Source organism: Callithrix jacchus, chromosome 6 (genome assembly GCF_049354715.1).
Source record: "Callithrix jacchus isolate 240 chromosome 6, calJac240_pri, whole genome shotgun sequence".
Taxonomy (NCBI): domain Eukaryota; kingdom Metazoa; phylum Chordata; class Mammalia; order Primates; family Cebidae; genus Callithrix; species Callithrix jacchus.
This window is the reverse complement of record NC_133507.1, coordinates 159707642-159732030: the sequence shown is the minus strand read 5'-3', so window position 1 is coordinate 159732030 and position 24389 is coordinate 159707642. Positions and strand designations below refer to the sequence as shown.

The window sequence follows — 24389 nt, the reverse complement described above, 5'->3', positions numbered from 1 at the left end:
TGGGTGTTGCCATGTTGCCCAGGCTCATCTCAAACTCCTGAAATCAAACAATCTGCCTGCCTCCACCTCCCAAAGTGCTGAAATTACAGGCGTGAGCCACTGGACCTGGCCCTGACTCAGTGTTAATAAAAGACACAGTTAAAATATAAGAATTCAGAAAAATGTAAAGCAAAGGATGGAAAAATATATAAGCCAGAAAAAGCTGCAAGGAGAGATAAACTGTTCATCATAGTACTTGGGAGACTTTAAAACACCTAAAACACCTCTCTCAGTAAGTGAGGAGTCCAACAGAAAAACATCTATTAGTATACAGATTTGTACAAAACAGTTACAAGCTTGACAGAAGGGCACATACGCGATAGCACTGTGCCCAACGATATGAAGGTACAGATCCTTTTCAAAATCATAGCACGAAAATAGCACTTGCTGCTGAGGAGACGGAGAAACTGGAACTTTTGTATGTTACCACTGGGAACGCAAAGTAGTACAGCCACTATGGAAAACAGGATGCCGGTGCCTGAAAAGATTAAATCCAAAATTACCACGCAATCCAGCAATTCTACTTCTGAGTATACACCCAAAATAAGTGAAAACAGGATCTCAAAGACATATCTGCATACCCACGTTCACAGCAGCGTTATGCAAATAGTCAAAAGATGGAACCGAGCCAAGCGTTACCGATGGATGAGTGGGCGCATAAAATGTGGTCTATACATACAACAGAATATTATTCTCAGCCTTAAAAAGAAAGGAAAGGCTGACCCATGCTACAACATGGATGAGCCTTGAGGACACTGTGCTTCGTGAAACAAGCCAGTCACAAAAAAGAGAAAAACCGTATGATTCTGTCCATAAAAGGTTCCCAGAGCAGTTACATTCATAAACACAGAAAGTAGAATGGTGGGTGCCAGGGGCTGGGGGTAGGGAAATGGGAAGTCACTGTTTAACGGACACAGAGTTTTAGTTTTGCAAGGTGAAAAAGTTCTAGAGATCAGCTGCACAGCACTGTGAATGTACTCAATGCCATTGAGCTGTACACTTAAAAATGGTCAAGACGGTAGGCCAGGCAGGGTGGCTCACATGTGTAATCCCAGCACTTGGAGAGGCCAAGGCGGGTGGATCACTTGAGGTCAGGAGTTCAAGACCAGCCTGGCCAACATGGCAAACCCCTGTCTCTACTAACAATACAAAAAAAATTAGCCAGGTGTGGTGGTGTACGCCTGTAGTCCCAGCTACTCAGGAGGCTGAGGCGTGAGAATTGCTTGAACCTGAGAGGCGGAGGCTGCAGTGAGCCAAGATCATGCCACTGCATTCCAGCCTGGGCAACAGAGTGAGAGGATGTCTCAAAAAAAAAGGTTATTTGTGTAATGTGTATTTTATAGTAAAAAATATAATGATATGTCAAAATACTGTTTTTTTAAATGATATGGAATGCTTCAAAAATTGTGTGTCATCCTCACCCAGAGGCCATACTAATCTCCGTATCATTCCATCTAGCATAGCGAGCAGAAAATGCTATTTGTTAAGCCCAATAAAGTAATTGAGTTATGAAAAAAATATATGATGCTTTTATGAAAGTGACCGTGTTGTGGGCCATCATGGCGGCCTCCGCACGGTTCAACGCGTCGGAATTGAGCGGGCCACATTCTCTCACCAAGATGCAACCAAATCATAAATCAATAATAAGAAGTTAGCCCAGGAGAAGAAAACAGAAGCGTGTGTTTCATAATGTGCTAAAGAAGAAATTATCATAGAAATGAGAAAGTATATGCAACGGAACTGAAATAAGGTGCCCATCCCACGAAATGTGAAATCACGGTTAAGAGAGCATAAGTTACACATGGAAGAAAGGCAGTAAAATTGTTTACTAAAAATAAGGTCAACAGTACGTAACACTGCAAGCAGCATAGTCCCTGTGGTATAAACGTGTGCTTGTGTGTATGTGTTATACAGACAACAGACTGTAATAGACGAGATGGCAAAGACACACACACACACACACACACACACACACACGAGAAAACGGATACACACCAGCAACTAGCACTATAAACTGTGGTCGGTTTTGGAAGGCGGGATTTACGGTGATGTTTATTTCTGTACTTCCTCATGCTTTTTTTATAGATAATTAATATGAATTCGGTGATCAGAAAGGAAAACAATAAAGGTAAGTAAGACCCAGCAGCGGAGGCTGGGGAACCACAAGCCCCAGGGCCCACCTCTTGTCCTCTCAGTGCTGTTGCAGGACTGACGCCCATCACATGAACACAATAAACCACAGGACATTGGGTGCCCAGGGAAAGACACCAGAGACCCTCCACTCTGCCTTCCCGGGGGAAGGATGCCAGCCAGCAGGACCCTCAATAGGGGCGGCCTGGGTTCTGTCCCTAGATTCTCCGAGGCCAGTTCTGATCTGTCTGCAATGCCTCCCACTCTCCTTCCCCTCTCCCTCCGCCCGCTCTCAGGCTCTTGGCTGGTTCTGGAGCCCCCAGCTGAAGGTTTTGGCCCCCTGAGAGCACCTCAGTCCCCAGTTCCCTGGGGCCTGCTGAACCAAGGAGAGGAAGGTCACATCCAGAGCTCCTAAAAGTGTTCACAAAAACAGAGCCTGCAGCAGCTGTAAACTCCGAGGCTGTTTGACCGGGAAGCAGGACGGGTGAAGTCATTTGTCCCTTCCAACCACACCCCCAGCCCAGCCCTCCCGGAGCCAGGGAGCCAGTCCTTTACACAGGCTTGGGGACTCAGGGAGAAATGTAACTTGAAGACCCTGTTATGTTAGGAGATGATCTTGGAAGGGAGGGAAAATCCCCAGCGACCCCGAGGATTTTCAGGGGCTGCTCTGGAGCGGGAGGAGGTTTCACTTTTCCAGGGGGCCTGAATTCCTCGACCTCCCACAGGGGTGAGAGCTACAGCTTTAAATGGCGCCCTGCCCCAGCTCTCCAGTCGGAGAGGACCAAAGCCAGAGACAGTGTTCTCCCCTCCTGGGAGGAGGAGAATTAGAAATTTTTTTTTTTTTGAGACAGAGTCTCGGTCTGTCACCCAGGCTGGAGTACAATGGCATGATCTCAACTCACTGCAACCTCTGTCTCCCGGGTTCAAGCGATTCTCCTGCCTCAGCCTCCCGAATACCTGGGACTACAGGTGCATGCCACCGCACCCGGCTAATTTTTGTATATTTTAGTAGAGACAGGGTTTCACCATATCAGCCAGGCTGGTCTTGAACTCCTGACCTCACGATCCACCCGCCTCAGCCTCCTGATGTGCTGGGATTATAGGCGTGAGCCACCACACCCAGCCTAGCAATATTAATAAGAAATAGGAAATGTCAGCAGCGTGTACTTACAGAAACCGAGATGGTACATATATTTTCATTTGTGTATCTATTTTTTCATATGGAAACCAAATGTCCCAGCAGCATTACTGAATAGGACCAGTTTCCCTGCCCGATCTGCAATGCCAGTATCAACTGTAATGTATCAGGTTTCTAGATGGGCTCCTTTGTGGCCTAATGGGACCACCGTGCTACACGCTGTCGCTTGTTCACTGAATTGTGTGCCACGTGATTGTACAAAATACACAATACTCTTTATGACAAATTCCACAGAGCTAATGGATTCTCACAGAGGGCTTCGGTTTTTGCTTGCTTCTCATATCCAGAGCCAACCTGTGGTTCCAATGGACGAGTTCAGTTCTGACACGAATGCCAGTTATTTTCATTTCTTCGAACAAGTAAGAGTCAAGTGAAACGGCCGAGACTGACGTAGGAACTGCGCCTGTTTGACAGTGGGCCGAGCGACTGCTTTGCTGCATTGCATAAGCTTCTGAATCTTGGAAGAATTTTCCTCCACTCGTTTGGTGCTGGTCACCATGGAATAGCTGTGGACACGACTGTGACATTTACCTCATGTTTACCGCACTCCTTCCACTCGCCTTCACACTATCACTTTATTAAGATGGAGTCTCCTTCTGTTGCCCAGGCTGGAATGCAGTGGCTGGCGTGATCTAGGCTGACTGCAATCTCTGACTCCTGGGTTCAAGCAATTCTTCTGCCTCGGCCTCCCAAGTAGCTGGGACTACAGGTGCGCGCCACCACACCCAGCTAATTTTTGCGTTTTTAGTAGAGATGGGGTTTCACCATGTTGTCCAGGATGGTCTCGATCTCTTGACCTCATGATCTGCCCACCTCAGCCTACCAAAGCGGTGGGATTACAGGCATGAGCCACCACGCCCGGCAACGCTATCACTTTCTTAAAATTAGATAACAAAACAACAAGTCAAGCCCTGACTTGTGGCATCTGTCCATTTCCAAGCTGTAAATCCTCCCGCCTTGGGCAAATGTGATTTCTCTGGGCTTGGAGTTTTAAGAAATGCACAACGGCACACGTCCCGGATGTCCCCCGCTGCAGGTGGGCACAGACACGAGGAAAATGTAAAATGATTAGTTTTCAGTACTCCTTACCTTTGTATTTTAATGTAATGGCTCATAATATTCCTGTACATTTAACTCTCACTGTACAGCCAGCCCCAGCCCACGAGTGCCCCTGCGCCCTGTTCCTGGTGCCCGGGCCCTTGCCATGCCAGCCAGGAGCAGAAGGCTGTGGAGGTTGGAGAGGAGAGTGGCTAAGCATGGCCTGGAGGTCACCATGCAGCCATGGACGTGCCCCACTGGCTGCATCCTGCCACATGCTCATTTTGGAGGTTACAGGGACCTTAACTCAGCCCAACTCACCCTAGAGACCACTCTGCTCTTTATTTATTAATTAATTTATTTTTGAGATGGAGTTTTGCTCTTGTTGCCCAGGCTAGAGTGCAATGGCAGGATCTCAGCTGACCGCAACCTCCGCCTCCCGGGTTCAAGCAATTCTCTTGCCTCACCCTCTCCAGTAGCTGGGATTAGGGGCATGTGCCGCCATGCCAGGCTAATTTTGTATTTTTGGTAGAGACGGAATTTCTCCGTGTTGGTCCTCGAACTCCTGCCCTCAGGTGATCCACCCGCCTCAGCCTCCCAAAGTGCTGGAATTACAGGTGTGAACCACCGCGCCCGGCCACTCTGCTCTTTATATAAATCATGACCTTTTAATTTCACTGCTAGGGAGTCCAAGTATTTTACCACTACAAATGGATGTTTCGGCGGTATAAAAATCAGGAAAACATAGAATAAACATTGCCTGGGCAGTTTTACAGGCAATGGGACACAGCCATCGTGGAGGAATAAAGGCCCGGCTCACAAGCCTCGCCCATGTGACTACGTGTTTAACTGAGGCTGAGAAGTAACCACAGCTCAAGAGGCGTCTGAGAAAAGAGCTTCCCCACACAGCACCATGGCCTGCAGGACCAGGCCGACGTGCTGATGGAAGGTTTTGATTTGGCAACGATCGAACGAGTTTAATGCTTAAAATCCATGGTTGAAGAGATTTTATTTGAAAGTTCTATTTTTAAAAGCATCCTGGTGTTTGTATTGAAACTGTCCCAAAGACGCTTTTCTTTAGAGTCATAATCCCTGGAAATGGAAAACCCACCAGAAGAATGAGAGCTTGCTCCTCTCCCCGGGTGCACGCTGGGCTGGAGAGTAGAATGAGGTCAGCTTCGCGGTGGGTCCCAGCCACACGGGGGACGGCTGCAAGCCAAGCCACCGGCCAAGGCTCAGGGCTGCATTATGACTTTCAGGGGCCCTTCCTCTATAAAAAATATTAAAAATTTGATTTTATGATCGCATTGATATAAAGATGAATATATTCATATTGTATATTAAAACATTTCCTTTGACCTAAAAGTTCATTTTTCTCTTCTGATTATGAAAGAAATGAAAACACTTTCGAGGGCTGTGAAAGGCGCTGTGGGTGCTGGCGCCACGCCTGCTGGGCTTGACGGGTCCGACGGCCCTTGGGACACTCCCACACAGAGCGGCTGCAGCCTCGGGCAGGATGGGCCAAACAGCAAGGTCGTGGTGCAGGTGCATGGTTTGGGGCAGGCAGTGGCCATGCCATGCAGTGAGATTGTTCAGACCAGGAATGCCTGATTCTGCCCTCTCAGGTGTCCTCGTTCACCCACAGCCCTTACTGTGACACCAGCCAAAAAACCGGTCATGCTAATCTCAGGTCACCAGCTTGCCATTTCTCAGCTGAGTGCTCGTGCAGATGACAGGATACTCACGCAGGAAAGCCCAGGGCCAGACAGGCCACTCCCTCCTGACCTGCTCCCGAGGGCCCTGGGCCAGCCACGTGTGCAGTGAACACAGCCAGACCCCTGTATCCCAAAGGACATCGTGCCAGGGACCAAGAGCTGTACGTTGCTGAGCTTCGGTTTCCTCCTCTGTGGGTTGGCTATGGCCTGATTCCTGGCCCAGCAAGGTTCACTTGAGAAGGTCGGTGCCGAAGGTCTTCCTCAACAGCTGCACGTGCCAGGAGGCTTTTCTTTCCCTGTGGCTCCAACAGCACAGCAGGACTTCCCCGGCAGAGGGAATTTCACGTCCTGACCGAGGTGCCAAGCTCTGGAACACTGCAGGGCAGCTGCGGCCAACACGGGCGGCCAGTGCCAGCCACGCGGCCACTGAGGGCAACTTTGCCCAGGGTTTGAGTCCAATTTTTGGAAAACCCCCCAGTTCTGAAGGGGTCTTAAATAGGCTCCTTGAAAGTAAAGTAGGAAAACTGGCAAATGTCGGCTGTTCTCAGAGGCGCGGGCCACTGAAGGCTGCCTGCAGGGCAGTCCCACGTCCTTACACCTGGGGAACTCCCCAAAGGTGGTTTCTATTCAAGAGGGAATGATTAACATTCATTCCCCAGCTTGAAGAAGGACAAGTCGGGGGCCAGACAGGACTCCCCGGGGAAACACTGAACAGTAAGGGGCGACTGGAGACTTCCGAGGCCTTGCGGGGGTGTGGGGGAGGGGGAAGGCAGGAACCGCAGCTAAGGCTCCACCTGCCAGGGGCTCCTGAATGGCATGTCTGCTGAGGCCTGGCCCCCGTGGGGGCTGGCATGTTGCTGCAGGTGGCAGAACATGCAATGGGGTGTGAAGATCTGGTCTGCTTGATGCCTCCTGTGACAAGGAGCTCACATCTACCTGCTGACGGGCTGTCCTGCCATCTTGGAACCATCCTGCTGTCATGGAGACTCCCTCCTTAAGCCGAGCCAGTCTCCCTTGGTCTCCCACCCATGGGTTCCAGGGTCACCAAGAACAGGCTCAACCCTCCCTCCACCCCAGACCTGTTATTTTGAGATAGGGGGGCCATGTCTCTGCTCCAGCTTTTTCTTGTCAACAAAATGTTTCTAACTTTGGGAAGTACTTCCAAAAGCCCTCCGGAAGTCTCGCAGCATTTACACCCCACATCCTCAATCGCTACAAGTACTATCTGTTTTCAAATTTTTGGCGGTTGAAAGATGTGTGCCACTGTGGTATTAACCTTCATCTCTCAGATCACAAACCAGAGCCAGGGCCTACCTGGAGCCCGCTGTGTGCCGAGTGCTGCCGTGTGCTCCTTCCACCTGGTGCTGCGCGGACGCGAATGACAAGGTGAGCCCGGCATTCCTGGATCCACCCAAGCAGGTGGGAGAGGAAGGCCAAGGGCGTGGCAGCGCCTGTCCTGCTGAGAAGCCCTGGTAACTCCTCGCCCAGTCTGGATTCCCAAATCTCTGCCACCTTCTCTCTTGACAGCAAAGTTCAACATTGGTTTCTCATGCTGTGTGATGGTTTGATGACCTATGTGTTCCCTGCTTCCACTGTTCAATCAGGCTGTTTTTCTTATTAATTAAAACATGTTTTTAAACAGAGTTTAAAAGACGCTGCAAGTTTATTCCAATGTGTCATTGGTTTTTTGCCTTTGCTTGGAATACATAAAGCATTTCACTTCTTGACAGAGCAAAATGTCCATGTTTTTCTGTGGCGTTTAGAAATTGTGTCTTTTAAGGAGGTTCTTCATCAGCCCAAAAAGTATTTAGTGCTAGCATCCTGGGCTGGGCTGCAGGAGGGCAGGGTCCCTCTCATCCCAGGTCCCCTGGATGGGGAGAGGGAAGGGCCTGGGAGGCTTCACTACTGTGTGTCCAGACCACAGGGTCCCCACATCAGAATCGGACACAGACACCACCCAGTCCTCTTGGGAGTCTAGTCCTGTTGGGGGTCCCTCACTGCCTCACCTGAAGCCTCTCTCTCCTGCTCCTCCTCGAGCTGTCCCTAGGGCCCAAGGTGCAGGGGAAGCTTGCCCTAGTGTCTCCTCCCCGAAGCCATCGGCCCCGCCTGTCCTCACTGGTTGGTCTGCCGACGGTGGGCAGCCTCTCTGATGGGGCCCAGGGAAGCATTTCCAGCAGCACCTATGATTTCTCACTGCTCAAGTCAGAAGAATTTTATGCACTTTATGAAAATAAAACAAATGTTTCCCACAACTGTCAGGCCCCATTAGCTCTAAAGGGTCACATACATGCCTGGCTTTGAAACCACACATTTCTGGCAGGTGCCTCATCCCAATGCCACTACCTAGGAGGCCCAACCCCCCTCCCAGGAAGCCAAGTCCCCAGCCACAGGCTTGAGCCCCCACCGCCAGCAGAGGCCGAGGCTGAGGCCAACTTGCCCGTGCCTGAGGTTCGTGCTCAGGCGTGAGGCCTGGGCTCTGAGGCTCACAGAAACATGCTAGCAGCTATCCAACCGTGGCAGAGGCATTTCTGAACATCACCGTGTCTTCATGGCACATTTCAGCCATCAGCTTCTCTGCCTAGATGTGAGACCATCCATTAAGACAGGGCCATGGGCAGCTGCTCCTGAAGGGTCAGAGCTGAGCAGAAGCCCCCAGGCCCTGCCAGCCAACCGGCAAGGCAAGGGACAGCACATGCCACCAGCGTGCCCCATACCAATGCTCGCCTGGCACCCATGAGCCACATGTGTTCCTGGGCTCAGACCACCTCTCGGCGGACAACCGAGGCTCAAAGAAGAGACAGGAACACCCCAGATCACAGGCCCACACCTGACAGTGTCCTGACCCCACACCCATGTTCTTCCACACCACCTGGAGAAGGGGCAAAATCTACCCTGCAGAGGTGAGGTTCGGCAGGGGAGAGGAAAGAAGCCCAAAAGGTGAAAGAAGGCCTGAAGCTACGCCCACCACCCACAAAACGGGGCACGGGAGGAGGGGTCTAGCCACAACCCCCAGAAGTCCGGTGGTGGGAGGGAGGCCTGGCGGTCAGGGCCCGTGCCGTGGGCTCCACAGGGCGCACACTGTGGTTCTTACCTCACTCAGCTACTGCCTGTTCAAGTTTGAACCCCACACAGACCTGCCACTTACCATTGATAATAAACCTTGTTTGGGCTTCAGAAACAATGCGGCAAGACCCACGAACAAGACACAGAGGCCAGGGTGAAGGGCAAGGCACCGCTTGGGCCAGGCTTTCCAAGTCAATCTGTGTCAAGGACCTCTCAAGCCAGTTTGGGTCAAGACCTAGGAAACACCTTCAGAAGTGGTAGACAGCAACTCGAGCATTTCCACTCTGGAATTTCTTTTTTTTTTTCTTTTGAGATGGAGTCTTGCTCTGTCACCAGTCATTGTTGGAGAGCACAGAACTCCTGCTGAAATATTCTCCCCTATGAGACAGAAGACACCGTTCAGGGACAGGTGAGAAGCCTGTCAGCCTTAGGGCACTGGGGGAACCCCTGTAGCTGGGAAGGAATAGGAGACCCCGACTCCTGGGGGAGAAGCAGGAATGCAAGCTGGTTCTAGAGCTACAGGCAAGACTCAGGGACACAGTGTCCACCCACAGCTGGGGTTAATCAAGCAACAGAGTATGCCCCCAACCCCACTGCCAGCCAACAAGCACTGGGCAGTAAGACAGTGGACTCATGCGTGTGGCAGAACCACTCAGCACGACAGAGGAACCGCCTGCCTGACCATGTGGGACTTCATCTGTGAACCAAAGATATTTTCTTTTCTTTTCTTTTTTTTTTTTGAGACAGAGTTTCGCTCTTGTTGCCCAGGCTGGAGTGCAGTGGTGTGATCTTGGCTCACCACAACCTCCACCTCCCAGGTTCAAGTGATTCTCCTGCCTCAGCCTCCCGAGTAGCTGGGACTGCAGGCATGCACCACCACGCACAGCTAATTTTGTATTTTTAGTAGAGACGAGGTTTCTCCATGTTGGTCAGGCTGGTCTCGAACTCACAAACTCAGGCAATCCACCTGCCTTGGCTTCCCAAAGTGCTGGGATTGCAGGCGTGAACCACCGTGCCTGGCAGGATAATTTCATATTGGGTAATGTAGAATAGCACATTACTAAGCCAGGGAGAGAAAATGTGGTCACCTTAACAGACAAGAATAATTCAACATCCATTCCTGCTAGAGGCTCTCTGTGACCAGGAACACAAGAGTATGTCTTTAATGTGAGAAAACAGCCGTCGCCATTGCTCCTGGCAGTAAAATCACAAGGGCGGCCCTTGGTATCTGTCCAGCATCGCCCTGGGGGAAGCCATAGCACAGGCAAAAGGCAAACTGGAAAATAATATGAACTCCAACCAGGAAGCACTTCTGGAAATCCAGGAGGGAAAAACCAGGAGTCCCACAGAATAAAGGGCAATGAGCTGAACAGAACAGAAAAGCAAACAAGCAAATGGCCCTTACACACATCAAGAGAGGCTGCGCCTCGGTCAACGTGTCAGAGTGCAGATTAAAACCACACTGAGACCCACTGTCTGCCCCGGGTAGTGGAAATCTCATGTGGCCAGCCGCTGCTGGGAGGCTGCGGGGAAGAGGCACTTCCACATTTCCTGGTGCAGGAACGACATGGAACCATCCACAGACAGCATCTGGCAACGCCCACCAGTACTGTGACAGAGACGTGTGCTCTGATGCCGCAGTCTCGATTCTGGGTATCTATCCACATGTAAGACAAGGAAGGGCTGGGCGTGGTGGCTCACACCTGTAGTCCCAGCACTTTGGGAGGCCAAGGTGGGTGGATCACGAGGTCAGGAGGTCAAGACCATCCTGGCCAACTGGTGAAACCCCATCTCTACTAAGATACAAAGGAAAAAAAATTAGCTGGGCATAAGCATGGTGGCATGCACCTGTAGTCCCAGCTACTTGGGAGGCTAAGGCAGGGGAATCACTTGAATCTGGGAGGTGGAGGTTGCAGTGAGCTGAAATCGTGCCACTGCACTCCAGCCTGGAGACAGAGTAAGACGCCGTCTCAAAAAAAGAGAGATGATGGGAGAACAAAGCTTTTCACAACGCATGGTGGCATTGCTTTTAATGGCAGAAGACTAGAAACCACAGGACTGAGCACCAGGGAGCCAGCAGGAAAAGCCAGGCAGCTGCGTGGGGGAGATCCAGGCAGCCTGGAGAGGAGTGAGGACAGTGTCTTGGGTGGACACGCTGAGGTCCCCATCGATTGGATAAAACTGAAAAGCCAGGGCTCAGAACAGGGTATAGATCATGACCTTTTGTGAAACTGTGTGTTGTAGGGGTATAAAAGTAAATATTCACATCTGCTTGTACAAGAGTCTAATGCAAATGGCGCCTGCAGGAGCAAGCAGCAAGGCAGACAGGGACCGCGGGAGGGACTCCCAGTGAGGACCCTTTCAGCTAACTGTGACTGTGGATCCATGTTAATGTATTACCTCTTCCGTTAAAAGCCCTTTAAATAAGAGGAAATGAATACTTTAGAAATATGAATTAGTTGTCCGAACATGAATCCCTGGCATGACTAAGGATGATACTGATACATGATTGACAGTAAGGATAATTTTCCTTAAAAAACGTACACACAGTGCTATCTGCAGGGTGTCATGCCTGGCTGCTGGAGAACATAAATTAGACCCTGCCATCCGTGTGCACAGTGGGGCAGGGCCAGCCCCGCCTCGAATCACATGGCTCTGGCTGCCCAGCTTCCTCAGAAGATACCCAGAGGTTTCCATGGTGCCTTCGCCAAAACCGCACACCAGCCAATCTAAACACACGCGTTTGACTGCGTTCATTTACAAGGACGTGATTCTGCCCTGGCTGACCAGAGCACAACCTTCTTGGAATACGTGCACTTTAACTTTCGTCTGAACTCCATTTTCTTACCAGAAAGACCAATTTGCTTGGTTTACTGATAACCAGTTCGGAACTCAGCTCTATATACGGATTTTTAAAGTTTTATGTATTATTACTTCAGAACAGGTCTTGCTCTGTCACCGAGGCTGGAATGCAGCAGCATGACCATGACTCACTGCAGCCTTGGCCTCCTAGGCTCAAGTGAGCTTCCCATCTCAGCCCCCTGAGTAACTAGGACCACAGGCACATGCCAACATGCCCGGCATTTCTGTTTGTTTTAATGGTGTCTCACTCTGTTGCCAGGGCTGGCCATGAACTCCTGGGCTCAAGCAATTCTCACATCTTCATCTTGGGCTCCCAAAGTGCTGGGATTACAGGCATGAGCCACCACGCCTGGACAAAACAAATTTCATAATTTTTTTTTTTTTGAGACATTCTCACTCTTTCACCCAGTCTGGAGTGCAGTGGCGCAGTCTCGGCTCACTGCAACCTCTACCTCCCTGGTTCAAGCAATTCTCCTGCCTCAGCCTCCCAAGTAGCTGAAATTACAGGCATGTGTCACCATACCTGGCTAATTTTTTTGTATTTTTAGCTGAGATAGGGGTTTCACCATGTTGGCCAGGCTGGTCTCAAACTCCTGATCTCGGATGATCTGCCTGCCTTGGCTTCCCAAAGTCCTGCGATTATAGGCATGAGCCGCCAAATTTTATAGCCTTAAAAGTCATTTAAATTTCTTTTCTCTTGCTGAATTTAAAAGAAACCAAAGTCCGTCTCAATCTCCCTTTATGAAAATATACATAATAAGCAAAAAGGGGTTCTTTTTAGGGAGCTTCACTAATGCCCCAATGTAAAGCATAAACCACACTTATCCAAACACCTGTTAGAAAAATAGAAAGCGTTTTTATTAATAAAGTGTCTCATAGGCTAGAGTTAGACTCGGAGCCCAGATGCCGCAAGCAGTTGCATTTGCGATAGCTGAGAACGGCTATTCCTTCCCTCCGACTCAGGCTGGCTCATGCTTGACTTACATTTCTCACTTCTGCTTTGCTACATTCGTCTTTGCTGGAGAGCCCCTCAGAAGAGCCCACAGCGGTCTCCTCAGAGGTGCCACGAACAAGGTTATTTACTCTCTGCACTTTTGGGTGTGGAAAGAGCCCAGAGTAGGGAGCCAAGTCCAGGCCTGGGTGTTCAGTGTCTTCCGATGGTGACATGCTGAGCAGTGACATGCTGGGACGTGGCCTCCTTCTGAAGCGGATTCCTACGGAAGCCCAAACAGACTGCTGGTCCTGCTTGCTGCTGCCTCACATATTGGCTACTGATCGAAAAGCTGGTCAAAGGCCCTGGCCACTTTTTCTCTTATTCATGTGCCATGACACGGGGCACATCGACCAACAGAAGATACACCCTTCAGTCCAGGGCAGCTCAGAAGAGCAGTGCCAGAATAGTCCAGCGGCACTTGTGAATACACTGAATACAATTCCACATCACCCAAATCCTAAGTAGCACTTTGTGTCACCAAATGACAGCATTTTGCTTGATAGATTTCAGTTTTTTAAAGTTGATTATTAAAAAGAAAAGTAAGGATGAATATAAAAGTAGAAAGCTGCATTTCGGTCTTGAACTATTTCTTCCAAAGGTTTATTATGCATTTCCTTTGAATATAAATTACCATCAGCTCAATTTTTAAATTCAAATTCCTGAAGTATGGCTCCAGTACTTCCTGAAAACTTATAAACCAAAGTATAGACAAATAATCCCATTTGTGCATTTTCTCAAAATAAGAGAAAAATTAAATTTCTCAAATTAAATAAGATCAGGATCTAGTGTCTATGATAAGATGCAGTAACAATCACAGGTAGAGACCTTCTAAAGCTTCACAAATCGCCTTACAATCTCTGTCAAATGCTTATCTGTCTTGTAAGACTTCAATTCGTACTGAAAAGAGATGGTGTCACAATATGAATGACAAGTGTATTTCCCTGCACTTTCTTCACAAGAAACACCAAGTACACACGTTTGAAAATAAAAATCCCAAATGCCTGATTTGCCCATGTGTGAACTGAACTGCACAGTCCATGCACTTATGGGAAAAAGATGTGATTTTTAAAATGATTTATGTACAAAAGAAAAATAAACTTTATGATACAATTTAACAGACTTCATAAAAAATTTTACTTACATACAATGAATGCTTTGCAACCCCCAAATTCTATTTATATATACAAATTCATAAAAGGCGGACATCTTAACTTGAAGTGAGGCAGGGGCCACTCGGTCACAGCTAAGTCATTGGATTCAGTAGAAAAGAGATTATAAATACATGAAGGATGACCTAACTAATGTCCCTCTGCTCCCCCAAAATGTATGTAATATGATCCGATCAAACAGAATTTTATGGTGCACTGTAGGAAGGAGAAGAAAACGAACATTTCAGAAGGGCACATCTTAATAATCTGCTCTTTCTGAACATACTCAGCTTAGAAAATCACAAAACTTCCTTAGTACGGAATTCATTTTGGAAACTGTACGAAGAAAAACCAAACTGTGCCATTTGTGCTAATCCTTAAAGAAGCAAAACCTGGCCGGGTGTGGTGGCCACGCCTGTAATCCCAGCACTGTGGGAGGCCGAGGCGGGTGGATCACAAGGTCTGGAGGTCGAGACCATCCTGGCCAACATGGTGAAACCCCGTCTCTACTAAAAATACAAAAATTAGCCGGGTGTGGTGGCACACGCCTGTAGTCCCAGCTACTCAAGAGGCTGAGGCAGGAGAATTGCTTGAACCCGGGAGGCGGAGGTTGCGGTGAGCCGAGATGGTGCCACTGCACTCCAGCCTGAGCAACAGAATGAGACTCTGTCTCAATAAAAAAGAAACAAACCAAGCAACTCTCACAATTTAAATGGCACTCCACTATCAAGAAATAAAAGTATTAGGATCCAGACCTTAAGATCTGTATGTCTTCAAACACAGTGAAATGCTTTATACAGTAACTTAAGACTCTGCTGAGTATTTACAACAGTATCTGTAAGTCAAAAACTACGTGTTTTTAAAAAATCTTTGATTTAAAAAACAATTTCCAAAAAAAATGGCTAACATCAAAAAAATGTTGTAAATCAGTGCATCCTTTCACGTCTTCCTTATGTAGTTTTTCTAAGCTACCCGTCTCTTGGGCGTGCACAGATGCAAAGGAAAAGGCATGATGCCAACGCCTACCAGAGCAAGCCCCTCTTAAGGAGGACAAGGGCTCCAGAGGAGCTGTGCTGGCCTGTCAGAGGACCACCAGGGTAAAATGCCAGGATGTGGCCCATGACAATTTCCAGATAATGTCCATGACAGCCACACTGAAATCTCCTTTGTAAATTGATGAACTTTAAGGACTAGAAACACAAGCAAAAGATAATAGAGATCAAGAAGAAAATTACATAGAGAAGTACATGCAATTACAGAGAGGTCAAAAAAACAAAAGCCATCCAGTTGATTTGTACCTTACATGGAGACAGGCTGAGATTAGCCCTTTCAAATGGAAATTAACTAAAAATATAATGCATTCATTTTCAGGCCTCATTCTACTTATAAAGCGCCTATCGGAAAGTATACAGTCATCCTTCATTCGGCAGTGACCTCTGAAAGTCTTTCCACTAAACCAAAATAAAGGACCACTGTTCCCTTGGTATGCCAACACCACTTACCTGCTAGAGCGTTCTGGTACAGAGCTAAACAGGATGCAGCAGAAACACAAGGAACAGGCTTTCAGAAAAGCTTTTCACAGAGGTGTTTGGAAGCGCTGTTTATAACTAGCCAGTATTTCATCTGGAAGGAGGTAAGAGAATATGTTTTTATTTAATGCACTTAACGTGCTTACAGTTTTAAAGCTCTGAAAAGTAGTTGGATAGTAACATTGTAAACTGTTCATTTCCTCAGCAAACTGGAACTTCAAGAGTCACGATTTTCTGTCTTCCTTTTTGCTTTTAAACTGGGGTGACTTTTCATCCCTAACGTTTGAGTGTTCACCTTCGCGAGGTCGAATTGATACTATACACCATTTTCTGGATTTTTTCCTCATTCCTGAGGACGTTGGCCTTCACCGCGCAGATCTTGTCTTGCTGGTCTTTGATCAGCTGCTCCAGCTCCGCCAGCTCAGCCTTTAAGGGCTCCACGGCACAGTCTGTGATGCTGAGGGAGAACAAAACCAGTGGCTCGTCACTCATCTCTGCGTGTGTTGGTTTCTTAATTCAGACATTGAAAGACAACGAAAGTGAATTATTCATTTCATCCAAAGAAAAGGATAAAATGTATATCTTATTTCCAAGACCCCTGCCACAACCAAAAGTGAAGTCAAACATGAGATTTATAAAAGTAGCAGCTAATATTTCTTCAATGATAAGCTTGAAGTCCTTAAATTATATACAGAACAGCCTCTGGGACAAGGACGTATGCAGCAAAGTCGCCATCCACTTTGGGGACCCCACTCTGCTACTGCCCAAATCTCCTGCTGCAGGGCCCCCTCCCCATGACTACCCCCCTCCAATAACCCCCACATCTGCTCCTGCTACAGGCCCCCTCCCCATGACTACCCCCTCTGCTACCCCCCCACCTCTGCTCCTGCTGCAGGGCCTCCTCCCCATTACTCCCCCATTCTGCAACCCTCCCACCTCTGCTCCTGCTGCAGGGCCCCCTCCCAATGACTACCCCCCTCCAATACCCCCCATGTCTGCTCCTACTGCAGGCCCCCTCCCAATGACCCCCCCCTCTACTACCCCCCCCTCTGCTCCTGCTGCAGGGCCCCTTCCCCATTACTACCCCCCTCCAATATCCCCCACATCGGCTCCTGCTGCAGGCCCCCTCCCAATGACCCCCCCTTCAATACCCACCACATCGGCTCCCGCTGCAGGCCCCCTCCCCATGACCCCCCCTCTGCTCCTGCTGCAGGGCCCCTTCCCCATTACTAGCCCCCTCCAACACCCCCCCACCTCTGCTCCTGCTGCAGGGCCCCTTCCCCATTACTACCCCCCTCCAACATCCCCCACCTCTGCTCCTGCTGCAGGCCCCCTCCCCATTCTACCCCCTCCAACACCCCCCCACCTCTGCTCCTGCTGCAGGCCCCCTCCCCATTTCTACCCCCTCCAACACCCCCCCACCTCTGCTCCTGCTGCAGGGCCTCCGCGTGCTGCCTGTTCTCGGCGCGCCACAGCTGCAGCTCATTCTGCATGGCGTCCGAGTCTTCCTGGATATAGTCCATGATCTTCCCCAGGGGAAGTGCGCTCTTGCACAGGGTCTGGACGGACATGCGGAGCTTCTCTATCTCCTTGGAAACAATGTCCTTCTCCTTCTTCCACGCCGACTCAAAGACGAGAGATCTCTCCTACAGTCAGGGAGACATGGGAAGAGGAACACGCCTCCTCAGTCCAAAGGTAGAACGGGCGCTGGTGCACTCAGCACATGGCCACAGGGCTGGGAAGGAAGCGCAGGCAGGCACAGTGCTGGCTGTGGGACACCAACTCCCGTGCAAAGGGAGAGCTATGCCACCTGACAGAGTAGCCCTGAATGCTGCATGCCATCAGTGGACACAGCAGTGCCAGGGAGGGGCCACTCCTTCCCTGCTCGATGGTAACAGGGGTCTGTCTTTACCTGGAAATCCATCTGAGGGCAGATTTCTATACTGGCAGATTTCAGTTCCCAACAAACAAGCAACTTTTGTAGCTATGGTTGCAAGAGCTTAGTGACATGGAAGATTTTTCCCAAATGGACTGGCAGTAAGGGGGCCTGACCCGACAGCTACTCAAATGGCCCACCTTCCATCTCAAATGACTCCAAAACCCAGCATGTGAGGAGGAAAAGGGAAAGAAACCCAAAGGAGAGGCAGAAACTGGTGCCATGGAAAGGAAGGCATGGAGAATATGCAGGGGGACCAGTGCCAGCAGCACCCAGCAGCAGCCAGCAGGCAGACAGGTCGACTTAGGACTGCGCTGGTCACTCAGAGAGGCCAGAGTCCGGGGGCCAGGGGCCAGGTGGAAGGGGCAGGGCTGAGACAGCAGCAGGTGAAGGAAGTGAGGAGGATGCAGAGACCAGTGGAGAGCTACATTCGGCTTTGGCCAGGAGTTCTTGGGTTCTTTGACAAGCAACATTTAGAATTCTCATCCTACAGCTTTTATCACAGCCATCTCTGAATGTCAGACTTCCTAAGAATCAAGCTTGGGAAAATTAGCATGGGTTCTTTCTCCTCCTTTCCTTTCCTTCTTCTCTCTACAGACAGGGTCTCGCTGTGTTGCCCAGGCTGCTCTCAAATTGCTGGGTTCAAGTGATCCTCCCATCCTGGCCTCCCAAAGCACTAGGATTACAGGTGTGAGCCATGAGGCCCTGCAACAACGTTTCTTTAGGAAGCCCTCCCTGGACACCTCTCCGCACTCCCGACTGGCTAAGGTGCCCTTCCTTCTCACCCACTTCCAGAATGAACTCGTAAATGTGTTAAGTTGCATCAGTTAACGCATTTAGTTGAACTACCATGGCTACACCATCACTTGTATTAATTCTACTCATTTCAGGCTATGGGCTCAGGAGGGCAGGGCCTTGTGTCTAGATGCATGTGGTTCAAATACGCTCTGCTGAAGAATTTGTGAAATGAACTAATGCAGTGGATAAATGATGTATCTATCAAGATCCTAGTTCCACCACTTACTGGCTTGGACAACTACAAGAAAGTGGCACATAGAAAGTGTTCAAGAATTGGGACTTTAAAAAGTAAAACTCATACAACTAGTGAGTTCAGCAAGGTTGTAGTACACAAGATGAGCATATAAAAATCAACTCTATTTCTATGTACAAGCAATGAACACATGAGGGAATGTGTTCTCTTTCTGGGTCCACAAGGGGGCGTCGTTTAAAGGGCAAGAATTTGCCAGTGCCATGCCCCCCTCCCATCTCTCTCCATCAGCAGATTTAACTGTTTATGTTTAAATTTCACTTAAACTAAGTCCATCACTCCAGCAGAAGACTTTTCATTGGCCCGGGGTCTTAGAGAAGGCGGGGCTTCCTCCCAGGTTAAAAGTCCCCTTCTTCCACACCCCTTCGGCCTCCATGTTTGGGTCCCCTTACATGAACACTCCCTTCGTGGAAGCCGTCTTTCTCTCTCCTGGATTTCCCTCTGCAGTCCCCTTCCACACTCTTTCGTGGAAGCCTGTCTTCCCTCCTAACCTCCATCTCTCTCTGTTCCCTTCCACGCAGTGTGGAAGCCGCTTTCCTCTGCTGGATTCCATCTTTCTGGATTCTCTCACTCAGTGTGAGCGTTAGCTGTTCCTTCTTCTGTTTCTCTCTCTTTAAATAAATCACTTTCTACAAACACTTTTGAGTCCGGCATTTACTGCGCACTGCGCCGTGGTCCGGTCTCTCATTCTTAAGAGGGCAGGAGACCAGGAGACCAGGAACCTGGAGAAACGTCCTCTCAGGGGAGCTGAGGGCACCCTGAATCCTGAACCCCAATATTACACATGGACACTGAAATTAAAAACACAATGCCGTTTACAATTGTTCAGTAGAAGACAATGCTTAGTTGTAAATCTAACAAAATACGTATAAGACTTGGAAATGGAAAACTGAACAATTCAGATGAAAGAAATCAAAGGAAATCTAAATAAACGGGAAGACACACTGTGTCCATGGACTGGAAGACTCGACATAGTAAAAGACATGAATTTTCCCTAATAGATACGCATGTTTAATGCAAATCCTACCAAAATCCCAGCCAACTTTTCTGTATAGACAAGATTATCCTAAAATTTATATGGAAAGACAAAGGAACTACAATAGCTCAAGCATTTTCAAAAAAAAGAATAAAGACAGAACTAACCAGTCCACTCAATTTCAAGGCTTTTTTTTTTAAATGGAGTCTCAGTCTGTCGCCCAGGCTGGAGTATAATGGCATGATCTTGGCTCACTGAAACCTCTGTCTCCTGGATTCAAGTGATTCTCTTGCCTCACCCTCCCAAGTAGCTGGGATCCCAGGCGTGCACCAGCATGCCCAGCCAATTTTGGTATTTTTAGTAGGGACGGAGTTTCATCATGTTGGCCAGGCTGATCTTGAACTCCTGACCTCAGGTGATCCTCCCACCCCAGCCTCCCAATGTGTTGGGATTACAGGCGTGAGCCACTGCGTAGGCGTCAAATCTTTTTATACACCTACAGTAATCGAGACAGTGCAATACTGACAGAGGGACACAGATCAAGTGAACAGAACAGAGAATCCAAAAATAGATCCATATGAATATACCCATATGCCCGAGCAATCTTTGACAAAGGTACAAAAGCAATTTAATAGAGTAGAGAGCCTTGCACCATTTGGCACTGGGTAAGTGGACATCCACAAGCCAAAAAACAAACAAAACTTTGACCTAATCTCATATCTTAAACAAAAATTAACTCGAAATGGACTATGGATTAAAATATAATCTATAAAACTTTAAGATAAAAAACAGGCCGGGCGCAGTGGCTCACGCCTGTAATCCCAGCACTTTGGGAGGCCGAGGCGGGTGGATCACGAGGTCAAGAGATCGAGACCATCCCGGTCAACATGGTGAAACCCCGTCTCTACTAAAAATACAAAAAATTAGCTGGGCATGGTGGAGCGTGCCTGTAATCCCAACTACTCAGGAGGCTGAGGCAGGAGAATTGCCTGAACCCAGGAGGCGGAGGTTGCAGTGAGCCGAGATTGCGCCATTGCACTCCAGCCTGGGTAACAAGAGCGAAACTCCGTCTCAAAAAAATAAAAAATAAAATAAAAACATATGAGGAAAAAGTCTGAATCCCTGAACCCCAATATTACACCAGGCAAAGATCTAGGATCTGGGACCAGGCAAAGAGTTCGAAGACTTGACACCAAAAACCTGACAAAAATTTCCAATGTTTGCTGTGCCAAAGGCCCTGTTAAGAAGCTGCAAAGAAAAGTTACAGAATGAGAGAAAACAACTCCAAATCGCACATCTGGGAAAGGACTGACATCTAGAATATGCAAAGAACTCTTGAAACACAACAGTAAGAGACTAAATAATTCAATTAGAAAATGGGCAAAAGACACAAAGAGACATTTCACTGAAGAGGATATATGAGTGGCCGACAAACACATGAAAATATGTTTGAAATTGTTAGCTATTAGGGAAATGCGAATTCAAACCACAACGAGCCATCATCACACAACTATCAGAATGGCTAAAATAAAAAACAGTGACAACAGCAAATGCTGGCTGGGGGAAACTAGATCACTCGTACGTTGCTGATGGGAACATAAAAAGACACGGCCGCTTTGGAGAACAGTTTGGCAGTTTTCTATAAAACTCAACATACAACTACTGCATCACCCAGCAGTGGTACTCCTGGGCACTTACCCAAACAAATCAAACTCATGTTCACAGAAAAACCTATACACAAATGTTTATCAAAGTAGCCACAAACTGGAAATGACCCCCGTGTCCTTCAACGGGCAATTGGTTAACTAAACTGTGGTGCATCCATTCCAGATAAAACCACCCACCAATAAAAAGGGACAGACTGGCAGGGTGTGGTGGCTCACGCCTGTAATCCCAGCACTTTGGGAGGCCGAGGCGGGCAGATCACCTGAGGTCGGGAGTTCAAGACTAGCCTGACCAACATGGAGAAATCCCGTTTCTACTAACTAGACAAAATTAGCTGGGTGTGGTACTGTATGTCTATCATCCCAGCTACTTGGGAGGCTGAGGGAGAACTGCTTGAACCCAGGAGGTGGAGGCTGCAGTGAGCTGAGATTGTGCCACTGCACTCCAGCCTGGGCAACAAGAGCAAAACTCCCTCTCAAAAAAAGAACAGACTGCTAATTCTCAGGACAACCTGGATGGCCCTCAGTGGATTATGAATGAGAAAAGTGAATCCCAAGAGGTTACATGCTGTAGGATTCCTTTTAGACAAGATTCTTGAAAGACAAAGTTCCGGAAATGGAGAACTGACAGTGGTAGCCGGGGTTAAGGAAGAATTCGAGGTGCAGAGAAGACGTGGCTATAAAAAGGTAACAAGAGGGATCTCCGTAGTGATACAGATGTTCTGGATCCTGTTTCAATGTCAATATCCTGGCTGAGAAAGTACTATAGTTCTGCAAGATGTTCATCACTGGGGAAGCGAGCGAAAGGCGTACAGTGTATGGCTAGTCTTTCCTTCTACTGTTTTACAGGGTTTCCCTGCGAGGCCCAGGCTGAACTCAAGCTCTTGGGCTCAGGCGATTCTCCTGCCTCAGCCTCCCCGAGGAGCTGGTGCTACAGGCACAAGCCACCACACCTGGGCTTCTATTACTTCTTATAACTGCATGTGAATTATGATTATCTCAAAAGGTTTACTTCTTAAAGGGCTATATAAATGTCTTTACATTAAGATGCTAAATGACTGAAATGAATTCAATAAAATAATTAACTACTTCCCAAGTGAAAAATATATTGTCTTTATTATACACAAATTAGTAAAGGTCTCACTGACTTAGTTGAGACTTTAAAATTCTATTAAAACCCACTCATAATGACTAGTAAGTAATTCCTGTGCATTTGGCATCGCGTTAACTCTAATATAAAACTTGGGGTATAGAACTTCGTGTCGGAGACTAATACGAACAAATGTCTTATAAAACTGGAGTTACAAACTCTCATATTTCTATAGCACAAAACCAAGCGGGATTTGGAACACTAATCTTAAAGTTTATAATTCTGTTTTTAAGAGATTAAGACTGGGCTGGGGTCATGAGAGTCAGGACAGGCTTTTACTATCATCCTAAAGGCACTGGGATACATTGCTGCAAAACACAATTCTGCCAATTTTCAAGCTTTCATTTACTTTAGCACAGAAGGGGTAGGGTGAATACGTCAAGCAGTGATTATTTGCTTTAAAAAGCACACCTCTCTGATGACAGACTTTGAATTCTATGTTGCTCAAGCTATATCAACAATTTTCCAGATAAAAACAACCTTGTTTTTAAAGACTTTAAACCTGAGAGTAGTTTGAGGATCTACTGCCTCCACACAGGAATCAGTCATACACAATTTGCTTAATTTTTGGAGACAGAGGAAAAACACATTGAGAATCTGTCATGACTGGGCATGTTGGCTCATGCCAGTAACCCCAGCACTGTGGGAGGTGGGGTGGGCAGATCATCTGAGGCTAGAAATCTGAGACCAGCCTGGGCAACATGGCAAAACCCCATCTCTACAAAAAGTACAAAAATTACCCAGGTATGGTGATGCACACCCATAGTCCCAGCTACTAAGGAGGCTAAGGAAGGAGGATTGCCTGAGCCCAGGAGGAGGAGGCTGCAGGGAGCCAAGACTGCGCCACTGTACTCCAGCCTGGGCAACAGAGCGAGACCTTTTTTTTCTCAAAAAAAAAAAAGAAAATATGTCATTACACAAAATATGACCTAAAACCACCCGGACTCAGGGGCAATAGGACCCGCTGTCAGTGCCTTGCAGGTCCGGGACCCACTGCCAACCCAGCCTCACCGCCTCCGAACTTTATGACCTTGGAATGACCTCTCTGTACCTCAGCTTCCTCACAATAAAATAGAAATAATAATATTTATCTTTCAGGTAAGATTAAATGGGATAATGTAAAGTAAGCAGTTCAGTGCCTCGCACGTAGTAAACCCTGAAATAGATGTTAACCATTATCGTAAATTTATTCCCCAGAAAGAAGCAAGCTGCGAGTCCCCCGGGACGAAGCATGGGCGCTTTTTCCTGTGCACTGATACAGTCCTTTTACCTCCTGTTAACTTGCTGGCTGCAAGAGAGTCTTAGCCAGGCATGTCTGGAATACTTTAGTGCACAACGAAGGAAGTATTTATATCTATTATCAGCAGCACCTAACAAGTGGTCACATCCAGACAAGGTCTTTCATTAAAAAGTAATTTACCTTCCTCACTGACACGCTTCCTTCCCCATCTCCATTTTAAGAATACAAATAGCCCACGGCTATGAAATTAATCCAACGCTCCTTCTCTCCTGAAAGACTGGTGGTCCTGAGCTCAGAGGAAGTCTGCTGTGACCACTGCAGAACTACCCACAGCACCTTTTTGTGGCACCCCTGCCGTGGATCCAGTGTCTACAGGCAGTTTTTCCAGGTTACGAAAACAGAGAGGTGGCAGCCCACGTGTGTTTCGAGGGGACTCAAAGCCACCCCTCCTGTCTCCTCCAGCCTTCTACCTGGCTGGCCTCCCTTCTCCTGCAGGCTGGAGACTGTTTACTCAGCTGCCTTCTGGCAGGAAGGCCTCTGGCGAGGCGTCTCAGTGTTGGGCCACTTCATGTGCTCATGTGTGCGCACACACTTCAGAAAATGCTTCCACGATTTCTCAGGTGAACAGTTACTTCTGGGACTTACTATTTTATTTGCAC

The 24389-nt window shown here is 48.1% G+C and overlaps 1 protein-coding gene across 18 annotated transcripts in view; it reads right to left on the bottom strand.

Moving 5' to 3' along the window:
- Nucleotides 1-13609: 13609 nt before the first annotated feature.
- Nucleotides 13610-24389, bottom strand: part of TRAF3IP1 (TRAF3 interacting protein 1) — a 74914-nt gene continuing 64134 nt past the window's right edge. For 13 of the 18 annotated variants that reach the window (XM_078328905.1, XM_078328907.1, XM_078328906.1 and 10 more), the window contains 2 exons: nt 17139-17362; nt 13610-16173 (listed from right to left, as the gene is read on the bottom strand). In XM_078328905.1, the coding sequence (XP_078185031.1) occupies nt 16008-16173; nt 17139-17362 (390 nt within the window). In that variant the 3' untranslated portion in view covers nt 13610-16007. Of the gene's footprint in view, nt 16227-17138; nt 17363-24389 lie in introns of all 18 variants that reach the window. The other 5 variants (XR_013519173.1, XR_013519174.1, XR_013519175.1 and 2 more) reach the window with 3 other exon arrangements.